The 22237-nt window shown below is 43.3% G+C and overlaps 1 protein-coding gene across 2 annotated transcripts in view; it reads right to left on the bottom strand.

The window, feature by feature from the left end:
• Positions 1-2089: 2089 nt before the first annotated feature.
• The window catches only part of ankrd28a (ankyrin repeat domain 28a), a 40537-nt gene continuing 20389 nt past the window's right edge, over positions 2090-22237 (bottom strand). For both annotated transcript variants that reach the window (XM_080442196.1, XM_080442195.1), the window contains exons 5-29: positions 21760-21960; positions 21460-21547; positions 20080-20222; positions 18874-18981; positions 18326-18430; positions 13193-13271; positions 12783-12897; positions 12565-12647; positions 12320-12383; positions 12118-12186; positions 11479-11619; positions 10536-10647; positions 10373-10399; positions 9574-9648; positions 9014-9215; positions 8795-8882; positions 8471-8588; positions 7541-7760; positions 7072-7159; positions 6252-6335; positions 5257-5405; positions 4927-5009; positions 4669-4751; positions 4421-4512; positions 2090-3850 (exon numbers count right to left, since the gene is read on the bottom strand). In XM_080442196.1, the coding sequence (XP_080298322.1) occupies positions 3546-3850; positions 4421-4512; positions 4669-4751; positions 4927-5009; positions 5257-5405; positions 6252-6335; positions 7072-7159; positions 7541-7760; positions 8471-8588; positions 8795-8882; positions 9014-9215; positions 9574-9648; positions 10373-10399; positions 10536-10647; positions 11479-11619; positions 12118-12186; positions 12320-12383; positions 12565-12647; positions 12783-12897; positions 13193-13271; positions 18326-18430; positions 18874-18981; positions 20080-20222; positions 21460-21547; positions 21760-21960 (2922 nt within the window). In that variant the 3' untranslated portion in view covers positions 2090-3545. The remainder of the gene's footprint in view (positions 3851-4420; positions 4513-4668; positions 4752-4926; positions 5010-5256; positions 5406-6251; positions 6336-7071; positions 7160-7540; positions 7761-8470; positions 8589-8794; positions 8883-9013; positions 9216-9573; positions 9649-10372; positions 10400-10535; positions 10648-11478; positions 11620-12117; positions 12187-12319; positions 12384-12564; positions 12648-12782; positions 12898-13192; positions 13272-18325; positions 18431-18873; positions 18982-20079; positions 20223-21459; positions 21548-21759; positions 21961-22237) is intronic.

The following is a 22237-nucleotide window of genomic DNA, read 5'->3' as shown; positions in this document are numbered from 1 at the left end:
AAATCCTACAAATAACTGATTTACATTTTGAAAAATCTTGAAATTTCTTTGACAATTTCTTTATACTTTTGACAGTTTTAAACACAAATCTTTCTTATGGGGCCTTATGAGTATGTGTTCTTTACCTTTTTTCTAAATATTAACTTATGGTTAGGTTAGGGTTAACATTCCTAAGTGGTTTGAAATTAGATTCTAATCAGATTTCTGAACACTCGTACACTAAATATTTAATTACAAAAAATCCACAGACAAACTTAACCATTTCCACTTTTCAATATGCTCCTTCTTGCCTCTTTTGCTGGACAATATATAGAGGATGAAATGCTTTACATTACATTAATTTATTACATAATAAAGGTAATATCAAATACCTTGTCAATAATGAGAGACAGTGACACTTTATTAGCAAGACAGTCTTTTATTATGATATTACTATTCCTAATTTTGCTGGGGAACCGCTGAAACCCCTTTACTGTTACAGAGAACAACTGCCTTAGAATATCTGATGATGGGGCGGCCATAACTGAATGGTTAGAGATCCCGCATGGGAAGCCATAAGTCCCAGGTTCGATCCCGGAAGCACCCATTGCTCCTGTTACTTAGGATGGGTTAAATGCAGATACCTCATTTCACTGTGTATGCAAATATCATATATAAAGGCCTGTGGACTACATTATATCCATCACTATTATAACACTATACGATTTTCAGGCCAAGGACCCCTTAGCTGACAGAGAGATAAAGCAGGGACCCCATGTATAAAACTGTGTTGCAGATAGATTTAACTTGCAGATTTCATAGATAGCTTCATATACTTGTTTGTCAGCATCATCAGTGTTGTGTAAATGAATGTTTTGTTTTTTACACATTATAGTTTCTATTAATATGTTGGATTCATGTAATGTGCATTTTCAGACAATTAACCATCAATACTTTGGCTCTGTAGTCTAAATAAGAATTTTATAAATTAAAACTCACAGGGACATGAAATAGACAATTGGAATAGTATATGAGAAATATGACTGATATGACATCTGATCTTGATCAGATGACTTCAGAGATAATGTGTACAGATTTCTGTACAAAAGGTTGGGGCCTATTAGCAAACTTGCATCATGGTCCAAGGAATCAAGGGGAAAAAAAGAATGAAGTGGGCAGTTGAAGTGCCACCATGAGGCCGATTTGAAAACTTTGGGGTGGAGTTTCTTCTTTGGTCTAATGGGAGTGTGTGAGCAAAGTTTCATGACAATCGGACACTGCATTCATGCAGCAATGTGCCATTTGTGTAAACCCTCCCAGAAACATGGAAAGCCAATCATAGCCAATCTGAATGGAATCTTAAAAAGCTGATAGATACACCTTGATCACCGATTTGTGAAAGTTTTGGACAAAATCTGTACGAGTTGTAGCAAAAAGTGTTTTGAAGAATCTTGTCAGGCGGAAATAGGCGTGGCCTACATGGGACGTTTTATTGTACACCTACAGTTCAAGAGTTACAGGCCATGATTGATTTGAAAGTTGTTTGAGGCAGAGGTTAATGTAAGCTGTGTCCATGGTGATTGCACAGATCTGAAATGCCCTTTGAGATAGGAGTAGCTGCTTACCTAGTACAGGTAGGGGTTATCACACTTGCTTTCAAGATTTTATACATTTTATTCATGTGTATATTCATCTGGTAATTTTTCATTATAAACCAGGATCTTTTTTTCTTGAATGTCCACCTTTAGTATTGTATATCCCCTTAATACTCCAGTCAGCTATCAATGTCATAGTCTCAGTGACATTTGTTTATTACAAGAAGCTAATCCTCTGGGCTGTAGTCAATCTTCTCTATGGAACCTTTTCACAGACATTTCATAACATGGGTTCGGGTATTAAAATGTAATGGTGGGTACATTTGAATTAGGTGTACCAAAGAGCAGAATAGTGTTGTCAATGCGGAATTGATACCTATTGAACAAGGCTGTGACTAAATAACTGTCTGCCAGTCTCCGCCCCTTACATGTACAGTATGCATCATCATTTGATTTCTATAACAGAATGCTAAGAACTCCAGGGAAATTTCACTTTTATTTATTCATAATTATTTTTTTTACATTGCACCAAGATAAGTTAATTGCCCAAATGTTGCTCCTAAAAAGGCAAAGTTTCTGCACTTTTGTCACATACACACACACATATACACACACACACACACACACGCACGCACACACACACGTGTTCCTGTCTTACAGTACAGTACGTAGACAATAAGTAGCACAGAGCCCAAGGTTGCTTGTTAAGGTTGATTCATACTTGGTTGCGTGCTGTGTCATGCACCGAAAACAACTGATAGAGCGGTTGTTTTCGGTAGACGACATGGTGCGCATCCCAACCATAAATCAGGCATTAAAAACACTGAGGGAACTGTAACGCCATCATCATTTCTTGAAACAGCAGAGATAAACGCCTCAACAGGTTTGATCTCCAAATGAATGTGTGTGGTAGTCCACTGGTCAGCCAATCACGTAGTTAAACACAGCTTACTGTACATTCACCTGCTGCCAGAAACTAATCCCGTCTCCATCAGAAGGACACAGCATTCAGCCCCCTGTGAGAATCATTTTGCATCATTCATTTCACTTCTCCCGGGTAGGAACCGACACACGATTGAGGGGCAAAGAAACTGAAAACGGGACTTGCCGTTTCAAATGTGAGCGACAGCAAGCGGTGTCCACTGTGACGGCTTGGAGGACGACTCAGGAGACAAAATCCGAAAAACAAAACCACCACAAAGTAAGAGAGTCCTCAAGCCTCTTGGTCCCTTGAAGATTGTCTCTCTGCTATTGCCGTAGATGCATGTAGATGAAGTGTTTCAAATCTGGTAATGGAAAAAAAAAGAAGCAGCAGCAGCAGGCAATAGGGTGCCCGTAGTGTCATGACCTTGGCTCAAGGGCGCGCCAGCCAGTTAGAGCGCACACCAAATCATCACAACGTACAGGGTTCAAACACTAAACCCCCTTCCCTCCCTTCCTTGTCTCTTTCCTACTGTATTATACAATAGAAAAAGCAGGCCTTCACAGTACAGTAGTTCAACTACCGTTCTCATATAGTGGAGGAAATAGTGAAAAAGCCACCAACCATTGTACAAAACATGAGTGAAAAGAACAAAAAGAAAAGAAAAAAAAAACACACACAATGCTGCTTCAAGTTCACAGAAAAAACAACCAGTAACCACACAGTGAAGTTGGTAGAAATAATGTAGTGTGTGCATACATCTTAGGCTACTATGCTTGTCTTGCTATCTGGATTTGCTTTCTACCCTTTGGACAAATCAAACACAAAAGAAAGCCCAAAAAATGGAATCCAGCCACTACTTATTTTTTTGTTCTTCTTTCTTTTTTGTAGTAGTAGTTCTCCACCGTTTTCTTCTTCTCTGGTTTACGTCTGTCCCATCATTTCTGATGGGGTTCCTGAGTAGTGGGGCCGGTCCGCCAAGTCCTTTTTAGGACCGAATCCAAATAGCAGAGTTCGGGGGGAAAACGCCGGCGAGAGGCGGTCGCCCCTCAGTACGTCTCCGAGTCGGAATCGTTGAGTTCGTCGTCCCCGGAGACGGAGGACAGCGACGGGCGGTCCGGTCTGCAGTATGACGCGTGGTCGGGGCGCAGAGAGGGCAGGGAGTCAAAGGTCACGCCTTTGGAGATGTGGTTCGAGGAGGGTTGGTGGTGGTTGACCGCCGAAGGGGCGAGCGAGAGCGCGGGCAGCGTCGCTACGGTGACCATGGGCGAGGCGGGCATCATGGAGTTGAGGATGAGCGCCAGGCAGTCCGCCACGTCTCTGTTGGGGGCGCACGCCAGCGCCGGAGTGTAACCTGATGACACAGAGGCGTGGGGGAGTGAGACATAGTCAGGGGTCCTAGCCAGGGGTCCTTGGGGGGGGGGTACCAGGGGGTCCCCAGCAAAATGTGTTAATAAAGCGTCACAATCATTTTAACCACTTTAGCACCGTGCTACTGTATGAGCTTGTAGATCTGCTATTTTTTTTTTATCTTGAAAATGTGTGCAAATCTTTTTTTTTTTTAATTAAAGGCGAAAACTTTAACACAAATCTTTGCGTCTGGGGGTCCCTGGCACAACACATTAACAGGTGGGGGTCCGCGGCCACATACATATCAATTTGGGGGTCCTTGGCACGAAAGAGTTTGAGAACCACTGCATTAGGGTCCATTGTTACTTACGCTATATAAATACTTTGTTAACTTAGTACACAGTATAATCCTCTGTTAATTGATCCATTTGTGTAACCAAATCAACCCTTATGGGTCTGTTTGGTTACATTTGTACATTCTCAGAGTGAAATGAGGAAGAGGATGTGTGTGTGTGTGTGTGTGTGTGTGTGTGTGTGTGTGTGTGTGTGTGTGTGTGTGTGTGTGTATGCTGACCATTCTCATCCACTGCCAGCACGCTGGCGCCTTTCGCCAACAGCTCCTGGACCACAACTGTCAGACCGTTCCTGGCTGCTACATGAAGGGGCCTGGCGGAGGGGAGTGGACACAGTGAGTACAGTTACAGTTTTACACCTGCTAGTGAAATTCTAATTTAGTTTTTTGATTATAGCCCCAGGAGGCAAAGAGACTGTATCACTGCCTGTTGGAAAGCGTATCCTTATGGCTTGTCTAACAGTACGTACGTCTGTAGAGCACAGTTGGTACAGTTGACGAGGTTTTTGTCGTTGACCTTCTCCAGAATCAACAAGGCACTCGTTTCGTGACCCTGGGAGGATCAGAATGTGGAGAGAGAGGTAATGAACAAACGTCTGGATACTGTATGTGTGTATGGCATAAATATAACACGTCAGGACTGTAAATTATTTTGCATTTGGCTAATGGCTAGTCTGATTGTATAGTCCTGTAATTTTGGTTATTAGAACAGTCGTAGTGGGGGTTACCTTGCTGCATGCCAGATGTAAGGCTGTGTTCCTGTTGGAATCCTGCACTGTGAGGTCCGCTTTAGCACTGCTAACTAGCACTTCTGTAACAAACCCAACAGAGGCAAACGTCACTTTTACTGTCTGCTTGCCCATGGAATTCACTTGGTGGATAATATGTAAATGTGTGTTCAGTTTAGAGAACAGAAGATAAAAGGGACTGGCGGTTCGACTACAGAGACCATTTAGAGATAAAATGCCAACACTGATACCGTGTGTGTGTGTGTGTGTGTGTGTGTGTGTGTGTGTGTGTGTGTGTGTGTGTGTGTGTGTGTGCGCGCACACACTGACCGACAGCATTGGTCTGTCCATTGTGAGCGGCCATCATGAGCGGCGTGCTGCAAGTGTGTGTGTCAGCGGTGTCAGGCTTGGCTCCGTGACTCAGGAGCAGCGACACACACTCCATATGGTCAGAGAATGCTGCAGCATGGAGGGGGGTCCTGCGGTATAACACACACAGTTGACGCGTACATTTCCCATGTCTTGCGGGTTGTGGAATGTTGATTTCGTCGACTAAAACTATGACGAAAAATGTTGGTCGACTACCTTTTTTCACTGACGAAAACTAAATAAAAACTAAATAAAAACTAAGCTATGATGACTAAAACTAAGACTTAATATATTGACAATTTCGTCAACAAATACAAACTAGACTAAAATGTTAGTGAGGGACGAGTGTAGAAAAGACCCAGTAGAACTAAAAGACAAGTCATTTTATGCTTGGTTGCGCTCGGGTCTTGCACTCTGAAAATAGCAGATCTACAAGCTCACAACGCGTCGCGCAGGGACGCGTTGTGAGCTTGTAGATCGGCTATTTTCAGTATGCAACCAAGTGTAAAATCAGCCATTACGACGCCATCAAGGCACCACCAACATACATTTTAGTCGACTAAATCAACTGCAGATTTAGTCAACTATAATCTTATGATATTTAGTCAACTAAAACTAGACAAAAACAAAAAAAAATCAGATGACTAAACTATCACTAAAACGAAATAAAAATAAAATGGAAGTTTATTCAAAAGACTATGACTAAAACTAAATCAAAATTTGCTGTCAAAATCAACACTAGGGTTGTGGAATGAGTGCCAGTTTTCTGGTGAGTAGTTCATTTGACTTATGTTAGAGCGGTTGGCTCACTGAAAGGTAACTACAAGCAAAATGGCCGCCAAGTGTGGGGTCAACGATCGCCCTTCTTTCCGTATTGGTTGGGGCCTGGTCAAAATTCACCAATGTTGAACTCCATGCCCTTCACAAGCGCCGTCAATGTGACACAACGGACTCACCTGCCCTTCGAATCAGTGTTGTTGACGATGGCGGCGCCCAGAGTGTCGATCAGCATCTCAGCCACCGCCTCATTATCGCTCATACTGAAACAAGACAACAGCAGCAATGTAATGTAAATACATGCACATTCAGTCATAACATATTGCAAATCTCATTTTTATATAAGAGAAAGTGTTTCAGCTGCAAAGTATTATGATGCCGTACAGAAGTTCAAGACATTAAACCAAACTTTTGTTTAGCTCTTAGTATCCCCGGCCTGCCCCTTTTGAACTGTATTTGAGCCCAAAAATATGCAATAATATGACTTTCTCATCAGTATCATGCAGCCCGAAAAGCTTTGTTACGACTAGAGTCAAATCCAATTTATTTTTCAAAAGCGATCTTCAGGACTGACTGTCCACACTTTTATTTGCAAGTTAACAGAATGGATTTTGTATTCCGGCATCGTTGACCTATCTGAATTGCTTGCTGTGATAACGACATACTGTAGGCACGAGTAATAATATTTATACGGCGGTGTCGCCCACTGAAAATAGCAGATCTACAAGCTGACAAGGCACCGCAGTGCGACTTCGTACGACAACATTTTAATCAGGCCTCAGAGTCCGAGACTGAAACACATCTTTAGAAATCAGACTTGAATCGCATTTCAAAAACCACCTCTGAATGCGGTTCATATCTGATTAGCAAAAATCAGTTTCCAAGCTGTTGCTGCTGACCAAAATGACTCCAACCTTGACAGGCCAAAAATGGGATTTGGGTCGCCAGCCTGAACATAATGTACATGCACTTCAGACATTGACAAACACACAGTCTTACACAGCACAGTGCAGTGGGCTGAAGGGGTTGCCCTGAAGCTTCTTGAACGCCTCGTGTTCCAACAGCATCTCCACACACGCATCATAACCTGGAGAGCAACAGAGGAACAACAACTGAAGGCAGTGATTCTAAACCTTTTTAATTTCAAGGACCCTCACTTTGATATGCATTAGGCCACGGACGCCCATTTTATACCATTTATTTTATCTCTGGGTGTGTCCAAGTGTCCATTCGGTCAATCATTTTCCGGGGAGCTTTAATGGGAATATAACAATGTTTCGGTCTTAAAGAGTAAGATAACCTGAGTAAGTAAAATACCTCAAAATAGAAGAATAGATGTATGAGTTATATTCTATGTAGGAAAGGGCCTATATAAATTCTTTATTGTTAGCAGTAAACAGTAAAATCCTCAGTGTTAATCTACTGTACCCATCTATCACGGAGGATTTTACAGGGTAGCTATTAATACCATTGTAGCAGGCCCAGTGCAGTGGCGTGTAGCCCTGGCTGTCGGTGTGGTGCATGTCATTGTGTGAGGTGCTGGTCGCCCGCAGCAGGTCTCCCAGGACGCCCACGCGGCCGCAGGCGGCAGCCAGGTGGATGGGCGTGCGCCCCCGGATGTCCCTCACACACACTGTAGCCCCCCGCTGGAGGAGGGCCTCCACGCACTCCTTCTGGCCTGTCACTGCCTGGGGGAGAAAGGAAATAACGTCACTGACACGACATCGTGACTTGGATTGATCAGAACAAAGAAAATATTCTATCAAAAAACTGTGTAGGTTATAGGTAGATGTGTGTGTGTGTGTGTGTGTGTGTGTGTGTGTGTGTGTGTGTGTGTGTGTGTGTGTGTGTGTGTGTGTGTGTGTGTGTGTGTGTGTGTGTGTGTGTGTGTGTGTGTGTGCGTGTGTGCGCGCGTGTGTGTGTGTGTGTGTGTGTGTGAACTTCTACTGCTACAGGATAGCAATTTGACTAAAAGTATGGAAAGTGAGGACATTCTGCAGGTCCTCACTTTGCAAGAGGCTGTTTTAGGGTTAGGACACTTAAGTGATATAATTACAGTTAGGTAGTTAGAGATATAATTAAAGTTATAGGTAGGTTAGGAGTAAGGTAGGAGTAAAAGGTCAGGCATAGTGGTGGTGGTTAAAGTTGCAATCCATAATTTACTACTGGTTGACAAGAGGTATTCCTTGAAGCAATATCTCCCATACCCAAAAGGGCTTTCCGTCTTAGCTCAGCAGTAGAACTTTTTTGGCACTCGCACGGTTCGAATGCCGGATAGGACAGATGCAGCTTTAAGGTTAGAGATTAGGGAATGAACGCAATAGATGGAAAACAGTCTAAAGTGTAGCAATGCAAGGAGAGGTGTGCGTGTGCGTGCATGTGTGTGTGTCTGTCTCACCCCGCGGTGTAGTGCTGTCCTGCCCCAGCGGTCCCGGGCCTCTACACTGGCTCCCTGACTGAGTAGAGCATACACACACTCTGTGTGTCCGCTTAGTACTGCTAGCATCAACGGACTCCTGCACACACACACAAAACAGAACCATCAACTAAACAGACAATAATGTTGTCATTGTCATTGAGTACACACACAGTGTGTGTCTACTTAGCACTGCTAGCATCAAGGGACTCCTGTTCAAGCTCCCCCCCACACACACACTCACTGAAAACTTCCCACTGAAGCCATTTTGTACACACACACACACACACGAACACACACACTCACTGTCCGTTGGCATCCTGTATGTCCACAGAGGCGAGTTGGTCTTTGCTGTTGAGGAGAAGGCGCAGGCACTCTGGGTGGCCATTCATAGCTGAGGGAACACATGCACACAATGTTATTTAATAGACTGATTATAATGTATGGCCAGCAGCCAAACTTGTTGAGCTAACCAAGCCAGTAACATTAGTATAACAAAGTGTGACAAACCAAAAACCTGTGTACCTGCGGCATGTATGGCCATCCTCTTCTGCGTGTAGTCGCGGGCCATGGATGAGGCTCTGTGGTGCAGCAGCAATGACACACACTCCTGGTGGCCCCTGGAGCAGGCCAGGCTCAGCGCAGTCCGCCCCTCTGGGCTCCGCACGTCCACCTCACACAGGGAATTCAGGAGCACCTCCAGCGCCCCACAGTGACCGTGGTATGCCTGGGGAGAGACACATGCAAGAGGTGCCATACTAGTCAAATACAGCTTCATTTATAATCATGCTATTGTTAGGGAGGGGAGAGAACGGATGAATTTGTAGAGAATTTCAGAATATTTCTAAACCCCAAATAAAAAAACGTAGCAGTTAAAATAGCCGATCTACGAGCTCACAACGTGTTGCGATGAGACGCGTTGTGAGCATGTAGATAGGCTATTTTTTTAAAATAGGGCTTTAGTGCTTAATTCATATAATGTATTTGTGTAAGCTTGTGTCCCGGGGAGAGCCCAAAACTATCTTTTGTGTGACAAGCTGATAAAGTTTGGGAAACTCTGCAGTAGAGGAACACTGAGGACTCACCGCTAGGTGTAGCGGGCTGAGGGGGGCTTGGCTTTCTGAATCATTCAGGAGGTCTGTGCCTGAAGTGTCCAGAAGCTGAAAGTGACACACACACACACACACACACACACACACACACACACACACACACACACACACACACACACACACACACACACACACACACACACACACACACACACACACACACACACACACACACACACACGATTAAAAATTGTCGCTCTCCGCTTCACATAGTACAGCAAACAAATTAAAATTCTGCAAAGTTGGAGCAGGGGTATGCCATACTGGGGGTCAAGGGATGTGACCTTTGTTAATCCCACAGGGTAAATTCAGAGGGGGACGGGGGGCGGGGCAGCTGTTAGGGGCTAAGTGTCTGGGCGGGCCAGGAGGCGAACCGGTGACCTTCAGATTACCAAATGACCTCTCTACAAACTTGGCTACGCCCGACCCCAGTGGGATTGTGTATTCTACATACAGTAATCTATATACCTCTATGTTATTTTGCTACTGGTTGCTGTAACCATCCAAATTTCTCCTCGAGTAAACATGATTATATCATCACAATAATGCAGAATCATAACTGCAGACTAATATTTTGACCAGCAGAGGGGGCTCTTGCCACAAGGAGCATTAAGTTAACTGAATCAGATGTCCTTCCACTCTGGCCCCCCAACTCATTATAGTTTTTGCAGTATGTTGGATTTATTTACATCTACTTTTAAAGTTGTTGCCCTTTGAATTATTTTATTGAATTAATGAAATAGGTAAGACAGAAAACTGTTTCTAATATTACCACATCAAGAGGTGTCTCAGCTGCCATCTGGAAGTAAAAAAATGAAAAAGAAGAAATACTTTTAAGTATACCAGTTATTTGCAGGTGGATATTACAACATACTGGATTGTTTTTATACATTATTATTATTATCATCATTATTAAATTCCGTATTAGTCCCCACCAGTTCCAAACAGAGAATGTGTCCGTAGGCGGAGGCATAGTGCACTGGGGTGTAGCCCTGTCGGTCTCTTATTCCTGGGTTAGCATCATTTCTCAGCAGGTACTCCAGACACCTGGCACAGAGAAAATAACATGAGTCACCATATCCTGAGTTCTCACCCAGCCAGGACCAGTGTCACACGTTCGCCCCTCTCTCTGCTATCCTTTGGCCGTGTCCACCTCCACAGTACTGTCTAGATAGAGCTGGGATGCCTTTAAAAAAAGCATTAATTGTGAATAACCTAGCAGGACATAAATACATAACACAGTATGATTAATATCTGGACACCAGCCAATTGTGCCTCCTGGCTCCAAACTCTGCTTCTTACGCACACACATATACTGTAGTCACCTGGGTATTCATTGTTGAATAATATGAAGGCAACGATGAACACCGGGTGATAATTTGTTTATCACATACCCACAGCCTTAAAGGTAGGGTAAGTGATTTACTTTGGTTAAAATAAGTGCTATATTCTGATAGTACTCATTGATAAGAGTGTTTGTTCAGTAAAAGGAGTCTCCCATGTCTCTCCAGCTCTTTACTAAACAGAAAATGCATTTTCAGTGCTCTCTCCTGATTGGCTTAAATGTTGTCACCTACCTGAAAATGTACTATAATCTGTTTACTAAAGAGCTGGAGAGACCCCTGTGACCGAGCGTTTGCTCGGTCACAGGGGCAGAAAAATTGCCATTTGGTTAACATCTTCAATGGTTTCCATTTTCCACTGTGTGTTGTGGCTTCTTTGTATCCGGATAAACACCAGGGTCTCCTCAGTTGTGAACTCTACTCTACCAATTCATCTGGAGCAACCGTGTTTGTAAATCTTTTTTATCACAGCTTGTTATGTGATAAAAATGGATAAAGAGGCACATGTGCCCACACAACAGTGAGTAAGGCTTACTTTCCCTCTGTATCGGCTGCAGCAGTGTAGTGCAGGGGGCTGCAGCCTCTCTGGTCCACCTCGTTGACACTGGCGCCGGAGCCCACCAGGGCAAAGACACACTGGTAGTTACAGTTGGCGGAGGCATAGTGGAGTGGTGTCCTGGGGATGGACTCACCATTAGTTCTCACTCAGTGGGACACCACAGTACAGAGTCTAACTGGTGATGACCCAGCTAATTGACCATACTCACACGGTGGCCATAATCACCCGAGAATAGTGTATTGGCCGCTGTATGATTAATATGGTCAATTAGAACCAACAGTTACCTCCAATGCAGAACGGCTAGAATCTAGAGCCTAACCAACATGGGTTGATACAGACTGGCCAAAAAGTACTGTATTTACAATTTAGTTTTTCGTTCTCACTGCACAGGGATGAATAATACATCTTTGAATGTACCGGGCCATTCTAATACATCTGCCTAGAACGTTCAAATCGGAGTGTATCACTGATCTTTTCCTGTATGGACTGCGCTCAGAACAGATGCACACATAGTACAAATCTGATATAAACAAACAAGCAACTGAAAATAATAATAAGACTGCCAATATATCAGCAGAATAAATATAAATATCTAGTCAAAGCCTGAAACCTCACCTCCCAAAGTGGTCTTTCCTATTGAAGTCGGCTCCTGTGTTCAGCAGCAGGTTCAGACACTCCAGGTTCCTGGTCAAATAATTATAATAAACATATCATTGATCATAACAAAAGAGGAAAAATGATGTACAGTAGAAGTAGGGAGCTTGGCATGACGGCTTGAATGCTCAAGACCATTTGCGGTGAGGAAACACAGATTTACCCCCCAGCTGCCGCGGCGTGTAGACAGGTCCTTCCGGAGTCGTCAGGAGTGTCTATGTCAAAGTCTGAACAAATACAACATCGGTTCATAATGTCAGTTGCAGGTAATGGCAGCCGAGTTACATTCTCAAAGAGTGGTCCCAGGGGACCGGATGTGTGTGTGTGTGTGTGTGTGTGTGTGTGTGTGTGTGTGTGTGTGTGTGTGTGTGTGTGTGTGTGTGTGTGTGTGTGTGTGTGTGTGCAAACCTGAGGTCAGCAGCTTCCGGCAGCAATCGGAGAAGCCACTGAGAGCTGCCAGGTGCAGTGGAAACATCCCATGAACGCCTCTCCTAGGAGAGAGACCAGACATACATACAGTCACAGACCACCCCACAGGACACCAGCAGCCAGGCTCACGGTGTCATTGTTTGTCAAAAGATTAATATAGCAATATAAATTAAATGCAGTTAATGGTGTATACTGACCTGGTGGTGAGTGCTCCATGGTTGAGTAGTGTGGTGATTATGAGCTCGTGGCCGTAGCGAGCAGCGATGTGAAGGGCTGTGTTTTTGCTCTTGTCCTCACAGTCAACCTCCGCTCCTACTCACACACACACATTGTTTAAGAGCACACATTAAGGCAGCACTGGGACATACACATACTTTCACTCAATTTAGCAAGTAGTACATATTGATAGCATCCACGAAAATCACACATCCAAAGGGAATACTGTATATATATTACAGGAAGCCGTTGAAAATAAGAGCAGGCAATGAACAGTTGCTTGATCCTGCCCCTAGACAGACCTGCCATCTGTGGGTGTCTCACCATCAGTGTGTGTACACACACACACACACACACACACACACACACACACACACACCAGAAGGCTCACCATTTGTAATGAGGGCTTGAGATCGAGAGAACCTGCCGTGGGCAGCAGCCATGTGGAGAGGCGTCTTACCATCCTCACTCTGGAGAGAGAACGACAGGAAACGGAGAGAAATTACAGTTTGATACAGACCGAGAAAAGGACGGAGCGTGTTTGACAGTGTGCAGAGAATAGAGATAGAAAAAGAGAAAAGGCTCAGTGCATTGTGGCTCGAACATCCTAACCGCTGACAGAACTGTTCATACAATCTATGCAAGAAATAGTGCATTACTCATTCCAGCAACAGGAATTCAGAAACAATGGTCAGAATCTCAGATGAACAATCGTTTCTTTTGCAAATGTAATATTATAATTGGTATTGGTTCCAAGAATACCATATTGGTTGGGCTTTAGCCTCAAGGGGGAGATCACCCCCCCCCCCCCTCCACACACGGCTTGCAACCGCAGGCAGTTAGCTCCCTCATTCTTCCATATGGCCTGACTATAACCACCAACTCATTTATTTCAACTTTGTGCTGGTACTGTACCATGTAGGGACGAGTGGAAATATGCTGTGGATATCTGGTGCATATCTTAAACTATCACATAATGATAAAGAATGATAATTAGCTATTAGCCTACACCTACATTTAAGTGTAAAACCTGTTACCACTGCAGAACAAAAAAAAATATCATTTTCCGCAAAGACATAACACCTACATTTGTGTCCATAACTTTGTCAGAACAGATAGTAATCTGTATAAAAGAAAAATATAAAAATTGTAAATGCTAATCTTTTGGTACACTCCTCAGGCTAGTCTCCAGACCAAACAGAGCTATGCATAATGAACAAATGAGCAAATCAAAATATACCGGAAATACCTACGACCTAGTACTCTCAGTTGATGATGGAACAATATGCATTCAGCGTGACACAAAAGGATAGGCACAACAATAACTCAAAACGTTTAAATATAATGCACATCTATATGTACTACATCACTGTATCTCGGGTCTGGCTGAAACAGGCAACTTGTTTCACTTTGTTGATTTTAGAGGTATTATAATGTGTCAGACAGGGTGCCTGTCATTATTGCCGGAGGAATGGTAGCACCTTTTTGAGACTTGCTGAATAAAGTAAAACAAAGCTGGGGAAGCAACAATGACTCGTCAAAATTTACAGCTGAATAATTGCTTTCTTTGGTGCTGTAAGAGGCTGTGCTGTATGAAAAGACTTAAACATTATCAGAAGAGGAGGACTCCGATGATGAGCTCGATTTCCAGGCAGGGATCGATCCACTCAAGGGAAGGGAGATTTGAAAATACAACAGCTTTCTCTCTGCCAGGTCAGCACTGGTCCATTCACTAAGCCCGGTTATACTTAGTTGCGTGCCGGTGTCGCTCACCTAAAATACCCGGTGTACAAGCTCACAACTCATCACAGTGCGATGCGTTGTGAGCTTATAGATCTGGTATACAAGTATATGTAACGCCCCGGATTCCAACCACTAGCCTAAAGGAGAATTCCCCCTTGGCCGGGGGAGATATTAGGCTTTTGGTCATCAGGCAGAGGCTCTGAGCCACTACTGCTACATATACATCAGGAAAAAAAGCTCGACTTATACTTCCGCTAAGCATTGAGGCGCTGCGAGCTTGTCGAGCTGCTATTTTCGGTGCGAGATACCAGTGCACAACTAAGTATAAATCAGGCTTAAGGATGGAGCAGCTTTGCTATATTGTATTACTTCTCTATATATATTTTCTGTTTGATCCCATGGTCAGACAAATTTGAATGTTATGGATTTCGATTAGAGATGAATTTTGCCGGTGAATTGATCATGTTTCCTTTCAGTTCTTCATGCATGGCTTCATAGTGGCACTGCTGCCAAAAGAATTATTTCTTGACTGCATCCTTGTCATCGGGTCTATGAGATGTGTCAACGAACACAACGTGATGCCGCTTATTAAGCTAAGAATACATACACTGTCCTTCATATAGGACCAGGTGAGGTTAGAGACTAAACTAATTCCACTGTGGGAGATAACAGCGCTCAAGAGCCATCATGACAACAGAACCAGCACTGAGGTCAAAGTTCAAGGTAAATCAGCCATCATCTTTTGCATGTGTTGGGAGTTCAACTTATCAGTGACATTAAAAAGTGGAACAAGGTCAAGAGTTTCCAAATGTAATTAATATTCAAACGACAACACAGAAATGATTCAGGCTCATTTACATATACAGCAATAAAATAGCTGTAGCTTTGCACTGCTTACTGCTGGCACTGCATTTCAGTGGTCTTCCTTAATTTAGTATGCATGCTGCCATACATTGCTCCACGGCTAAATCGCTGTATGCCATACTTCTTTCATCTTTGAAAATACATGTATGTACACTTTGAAATTCTAGCCTATTTATTCACTCTTGTGTGTATCCTTTCAGTGAGTATGGCCTGTAAAACCCTGATGTTTGTATTATCCGTGACATTCTAGCGTCATGTCCAGGGGGTGTACTTTACTTGTACATGAAGCCGCCTCATGCTACAGAAACAGGAGATAGAATCCTGACCTATGGGCCACATGGCTCGGGAACAGTTGGTTCCCAAGGTTACTTACTTACTTAGTATTATCCGTTGTTATAATGAAAACAAAGAATGACATGAAAATGGTATATTGTTGTGTAAGCTACCTGAAATGCTTCAATAAAACTAGAAAACCCTGATGTTTGTATTACTAGTTTTTATAATGGAAAAAAAGAAAGCACATGGAAGTGTTATTATATTTAGACCCTCCAGAAAAACGCGGGCAAAAATCCTTGATTATGCGGGCTAAAATCCTTGATTTTGAGATGAAATATGCGGGGTTTTTTGCAATTTTATGCGGTGAAATTGCGGGAAGTTGCGAAATATGCGGAAATGTTGGAAATATGCGGCAATATGCAAAATATGCGAAAAGTTGCGAAAAATGCGGAATATATGAAAAGTTGCTAAATATGTGCGATGCGAAGCGCATATTATGCGATGCGATGTGCGTATTATGCGATGCGGCCTTTTTGAAAAAACGTTACCCCTGCATAATTATGCGCCATTTTGCTGATTATGCTGTAAATTCTGCGATCGCATAAACGCATTTTTCTGGAGGGTCTATATATTGTTGTGTAAGCTATCTGAAATGTTTCAATAACATTATATTCTCTAGTCTAAAAAAAAACAGATTCATTCCTTGAATGAATACCACAGCCACATACACTCCACTGGAGTTGTTCCAATAACTTTCCTCTGATGACACTGTGAAGACTCAAACAAGCATGCATGTAAAACCATAGCAACAGGGAAAAAAATACAAATGGACTGATGTGTGTAATGAGGAATTTTAACTGTACTGTGTAAATCCTGGATGTCATTCGCCTGCCTATCTCAATACCACACTAAACGAAATTTGGCAATAGATGAGAAGAGGGTAGCCACTAAGGCCAATACAGGAATATCCAAATATAAAAAAGCAAAGCCTACAAAGTGGGAGTTCAAGCATTTTGGAATGGGAGACTTGAGAAAAAGGCACATTCATTATTCTGTGAAATCATGGAGATCACTGAACAAAGGTTTCGTAGTTCATAGCCCCTGACCACGCCTGCATTCTTGATGCAATCTTTATGTGGATAACTTTTACACAAGTCCAAGGCTTTCCAAAGACATGTATACCATGAACTTTAGGGCCTGTGGGATACAGGGAGAACCACAAAGACTGCCCCTTCAAACGATCAAAGGCACTGGCCAGGCAATCCCTGTGTGGGTCTATAAAATGGATTAGAAAGGATCCACTGGTGTTTGCAAAGTGTCTGTTTCCTGGGAACACGGTGCAGAGGAGAGTGAAGAGCAAAACTGTAACAAATCTCCCTCGTCCAACTCCTATTAAGGAATACAACATGCACATAGAGGTGTTGACAGGTCTGTCAGCTCCTGCAGTACTACACAGTCCGCCACAAAACCATGGATTGGTACAGACTGTTCTTTCATAGACATTGCCAAAACGAACAGCTACTTGCTCCACACTGAACCGAGTCACTCCTAAGAACGTGAAACCACACAAAGTGTTTTGGGCAGCAAAAACACAACACTTACATTTCAAATAGCAACCTCTGATTGACTGGTGATATAAATTTAATTGACAGAAGGAATGAGCCTTTATCAAATTTCACATTTCTCTGTAATCTGCAGAATCTGCAGAGAGAATTATGGAAAGAGTAAATGAATGTGAATGAGAGGGAGAGGGAGGACAACAGCAGAGACGATGTACTTACTGGTAATCAGATGCCACGCTACACTGTCATGGGCTACATATAGCATATATATGCCTCTGGACAGAGATTTGCGCACGACTGAGTGCACCTTTGTAGTTGGTCTTTACTTTTTGGACAAGGGAGAGGAGGGGCTGTCAGTCAGTCTGGCAGCCAAATGTAAAAAAAAAAGGTGCTACACCCACCAGAAGCTCTGTCTCTATGAGGAGAAAGAAAGGCTGTGCAATAATCAAAAACTACTTGATTTAAAAATGTTAAAAAGGAACTTTCTTAACATAATTTATCATAAAATTATATGAAATTGCCCAACACTGATAAAACATAACTCTCCATGGACACGATATTCTGCCTTGCCCAGAAATATTTTTCTGGACTGTTGCTACAGCACAAACATGCAGCTACATACCTATTGCTGCGAATTATGATGGTTTATTAGTTACTACAAGCAGTATATTCAATCGATTGGCCGGTATAATATTGTGTAATATTGGCTTAGTAGTCCTGGACAGGATGAACCTGATTGCAGCCGAGTCAAGCTCCCGATTGACCCAAGCATCCGACTGACCCAAGCAGCCGGCTGACTTAAGAACCCGACCGACCCAAGCACCCAATTGACCCAAGCATACTACTGATCCAAGGAACTGGCTGACCCAGCACCTGACTGACTCAAGCAGCCGGCTGACCCAGCACCTGACTGACTCAAGCAGCCGGCTGACCCAGCACCTGACTGACTCAAGCAGTCGACTGACTTTGGCTGCCTTTGTTATGGTCATGTGGATTCATCATGTATTTGCGGAGTCCGTACATAGAGACACCCACACACAAACCCCCCCACATACACAAAGGACTGTAAAGATACCCACTCTGATGTTGACGTGAGCTCCATTGGCCAGCAGCAGCTCCTGACACAGTGCCCCCTGGCGTGAAGAGGAGGCAAAATGGAGCGCAGAGAACCCCCTCTCATTCACCTGAGAAAATACAGAGAGAGTTCATGGTGTAATATAAGTGTAATTCCTCCTCTGTCTGCATGGAAGACATATCTTCCTAATGTGTGACCTGTTTCTTCATATCATTTAGAAATAAAAAAGGGAGAAAAAAGCTAAAAGTGACACGTCATTGACGTGCGTCAAGTGCCGCATTGGGAATCTGCTACCGGAGCATAAGAAGAGTTGCCACGCCCAAGGGTATTCGGAACTGGCACTCGCAAATACATCCGGCACTGAATGTTTTATTTTATTCAGTAGCGGTTAAGCATGGAAATAGAGCGGTGGTGTGAAGGGTTGCTGGTTGGCGCGTCCTCAAGCATCGCCAGTGTGGGGGTTGTACATAGGCATTCTGGGCAATAATGGGGGCGGCTGTTTTAAGGCGCTTGTTTGGCAGCAGTGTGTTTTGAACTTATGTACGTAGGTACCTGGTTGACGTTGGCTCCAGCCTCAATGAGTTCATTGACCACCACATCTTGTCCGTTGTAACAAGCCACATGGAGCGCAGTGTTACCGTAGGCATTCACTGCATTGATCTACACAGAGTCAGACAAATACATTTAGGTCCTGGGTACGGGAGCTTAACCATTTGAAACCGTAGCATTCCTATTCTGGGGCTAATATTCTGCACAGATATAAAAGCTCACAATAGCAGATCTACAAGCTCACAATGTGTCACATTCGCAATGCGACACGTTGTGAGCTTGTAGATGGGCGATCTCGTGTGTGTGTATCTCGGCAAAGATATTTAGCGAAAACTGTAGGTGGCCTTGTATAGAGCCGTTGGGAATCCGATCAACTACATGTATGTATAGAGTTTAAGTGGTTAAAGCTATTCTTCATGATCTGCATCTGTTCTGTTTCTGTGCTATGGGGGACTGAAGTAGTGTTTCCCTTCACTCTCATTCTATGACATTCTATATCACACTTTTCTTTCATAAATGAATGCAAACAAAGCAGATTCTGCCTGTATATAAAACCTTTAGCAACTCTTCCTTCCTACTTGTGTTGTCATCAATATCACTATTATTTTTGTTTCGCTGGAGTTTTTTATATATTGGCAGAATCTGCTTTGATTGCATTAATTTATGTAAATGGCCTGCTTCGCTATAGTACCTTTAGCAAGTGTCTTGCTCAAGGACATTTTAACACAATGCCATTATTTGGATTCATATCACTACAGCTACATACAGCTACAGTATACAATACAAATTTCTACCCAAGTTCAACAGTCCTTTAATACTTAGCAACCATGGTCATTCATCAACAAAGAACTGCAACCAAATGCACATTATGAGCGTTTGTTTGTTTATGTTCATGCGTGAAATTCTGTATGCGTATGCATACGTGTGTAAAACCATGCGTGTCTCTGTTATAGCACATGCGTGAGGATATGTACAAATTAAGCAGAGGTGCTCGACTTTTTCTGGATCAGGGCCCCCTTGAGAGTCTCGAAAGGTTCGAGGCCCACCCATCTGACCACTTAACACGGCAGCCATTTGGCTGCCGTGAAAACTAACATGTTACCATTTTCGAAAGATACACATGGGCCCCGGCCCACAAGTTGAGAACCACTGAATTAAAGTAAGAGTGTGTGAGTGTGTGTGAGTGTGAGTGTGAGTGTGAGTTCTGACCTGGACACCCAGGCCCAGCAGGTAGCGCACGGTGCTGTTCATGCCACTGGAGGCAGCAGCGTGCAGTGGAGTGTACGTCTTCTTATCTCTACAGTCCACCTCCGCTCCACTGGCCACCAACAGCTTTACTACCTCCAGGTGACCTGACACACATATTTAAATACAACTTCATTCATTTTATTCACACATAAAAGCTGTATTTTGCTTAATATCATTGTATCAAATTAAGCCGGGCAATGTTGATGTACTGAGAAGAACTGCTGTACCAGCTCATTGTTTACATTTTGATGCTCCATCAAAACAGCGGCACCCCTATGCATGTGCATTTGAAAGTGAGAAAACGTAAAACAAAAAGGTTCGGACATTTTTGTTTGGTAGATTGTTACTCTGTATAAATGGTGCCCCATTTGTTGGAACATACTGCTAGGGAATTTCTATACTATGCGGTGAAATGCAAGATTCATATTTTACATTGTGTGTATGTATTTGAGTAAATACTCAGACATATGTTTATTGGTCAGACAGACTATAGGCTAGTTAGTAGATTGCTTCATCACTGTCTGCTTGAACTGCTATATTAAGAGTAACGCAACATGATGACACATTATCTTCATGGGTCACACAGACCAGTTACTGGACACTTGTGTACTGGTCACTATAGGTCTCTGATTTAAATAACGATGGGAAGGAGACAGGGCATAATACTGTATATATCAACATGAATGCTGATGATGAATGCATGATGCTTGATTAAAACCCCTTGTGATTGGTAGGTAAGAATACATTTCACTCTGTCTGCTTGATAGGGGAAGAAAGAGGGTATATAAACAGCCTGAAACTCAATGAAGGAGCCTGCCGCCGCCGCCTGCTCTCGCGCTTGCTTAGATTAGACCTAGCGCTAATGATGTAAAATGTACTTTGTGCTGAATAAATAGCGAACATGCAGACTGGTCGGTCGTCTTTGCTTTCTCCTCGAGGGAACCCACAACAATACATAAAGGTGGGATGAGCAGCGCAGCTGAGGATGCGGGTTGCACTGATGAAAACAGCATATCATTTCAACAGATTTCTGAGTTACTGCAACACAGTTCTTATGTAGCAGGTTTTGTGTACTTTATGGTTCAAGTAATGTTTATAAAACATTGCTACTTCCATTCGGCCAATTGCAATTTGTGCAGCCTCTTTTAAAGAAACTGCACACCAAGTAACTTCCTATTCACAGAGACCACATTGCTTTTAGACACTATAATGTCTTGTATTTTCTTATTAGATAGTTAAATGCATGAGGGTTACTACTTGCTGCCCTCTCTGGCACCATTAGTGTTTATCCACCACATTTCTTGAGCGTTAACAGAAGGTTTGCAGGAGTGAGGGTCTCACCCATGTAAGCTGCCCAGTGAATGGCTCTTCTGTCCTTCTTATCAAATGCATTGATGTTGGCTCCTCTGGACAACAGCAGTTTTACCATCTAAAATACAAACAGATTGACAGTGTGAGACAGAGTCAGAAAGAAAGCCAAATGGACCCAAAATTGAGGACTTAAGAGTGCAAGAAAGTGAGAGGGACTAGGAGAAAGAGGTGGAGACATGGGCACAAGTGAAGTAAGACAAGTACAGAAACTGAGACAATTAGACAAAGACAATACAACACATAGAAACACAAAGACGGCCACAGACCAACCTCGGTATGTCCACTGAAGGCAGCGTGGTGCAGGGCGGTGCGACCGGCCCGGTCCGACACGTTGACGTTACTGAGCAGGGGGACCAGGGCCTCAGCACAGCCCACAGCCTTGTTACTGGCAGCTACGTGGAGCGGAGTCTGCCAGTTCTTGTCACGGGCATTCACATCAGCATTGTGTTTCAGCAGCACAGACACCGCATCCTGTGCACGCGCGCACACACACACACACAATTGAGGTCAGTGTGCATGAGATTAATTAATATTTTCTTTGTTCTGTTGAGTCAACCTGTTAATTAAGAAATAACTAATGACAGACCATGGTGTATTTTGATTACTACTGCAAATGATGCAAGCTGCAATACCCATTGTACCCATCTGTCCCATATATGGAGATTTTTGTATCTGTCTGTCTGTCTGTGTCCCTTTTATGCCCGTGTGCCTGTTATAGAGTTCCGTGTGAGGCATGCCCAAATATGGA

The sequence above is a fragment of the Gymnoscopelus braueri genome (genome assembly GCF_963280865.1).
Source record: "Gymnoscopelus braueri genome assembly, chromosome: 11".
Lineage (NCBI taxonomy): Eukaryota > Metazoa > Chordata > Actinopteri > Myctophiformes > Myctophidae > Gymnoscopelus > Gymnoscopelus braueri.
The sequence above is the reverse complement of the archived record's forward strand: the minus strand, read 5'-3'. Positions and strand labels throughout refer to the sequence as shown.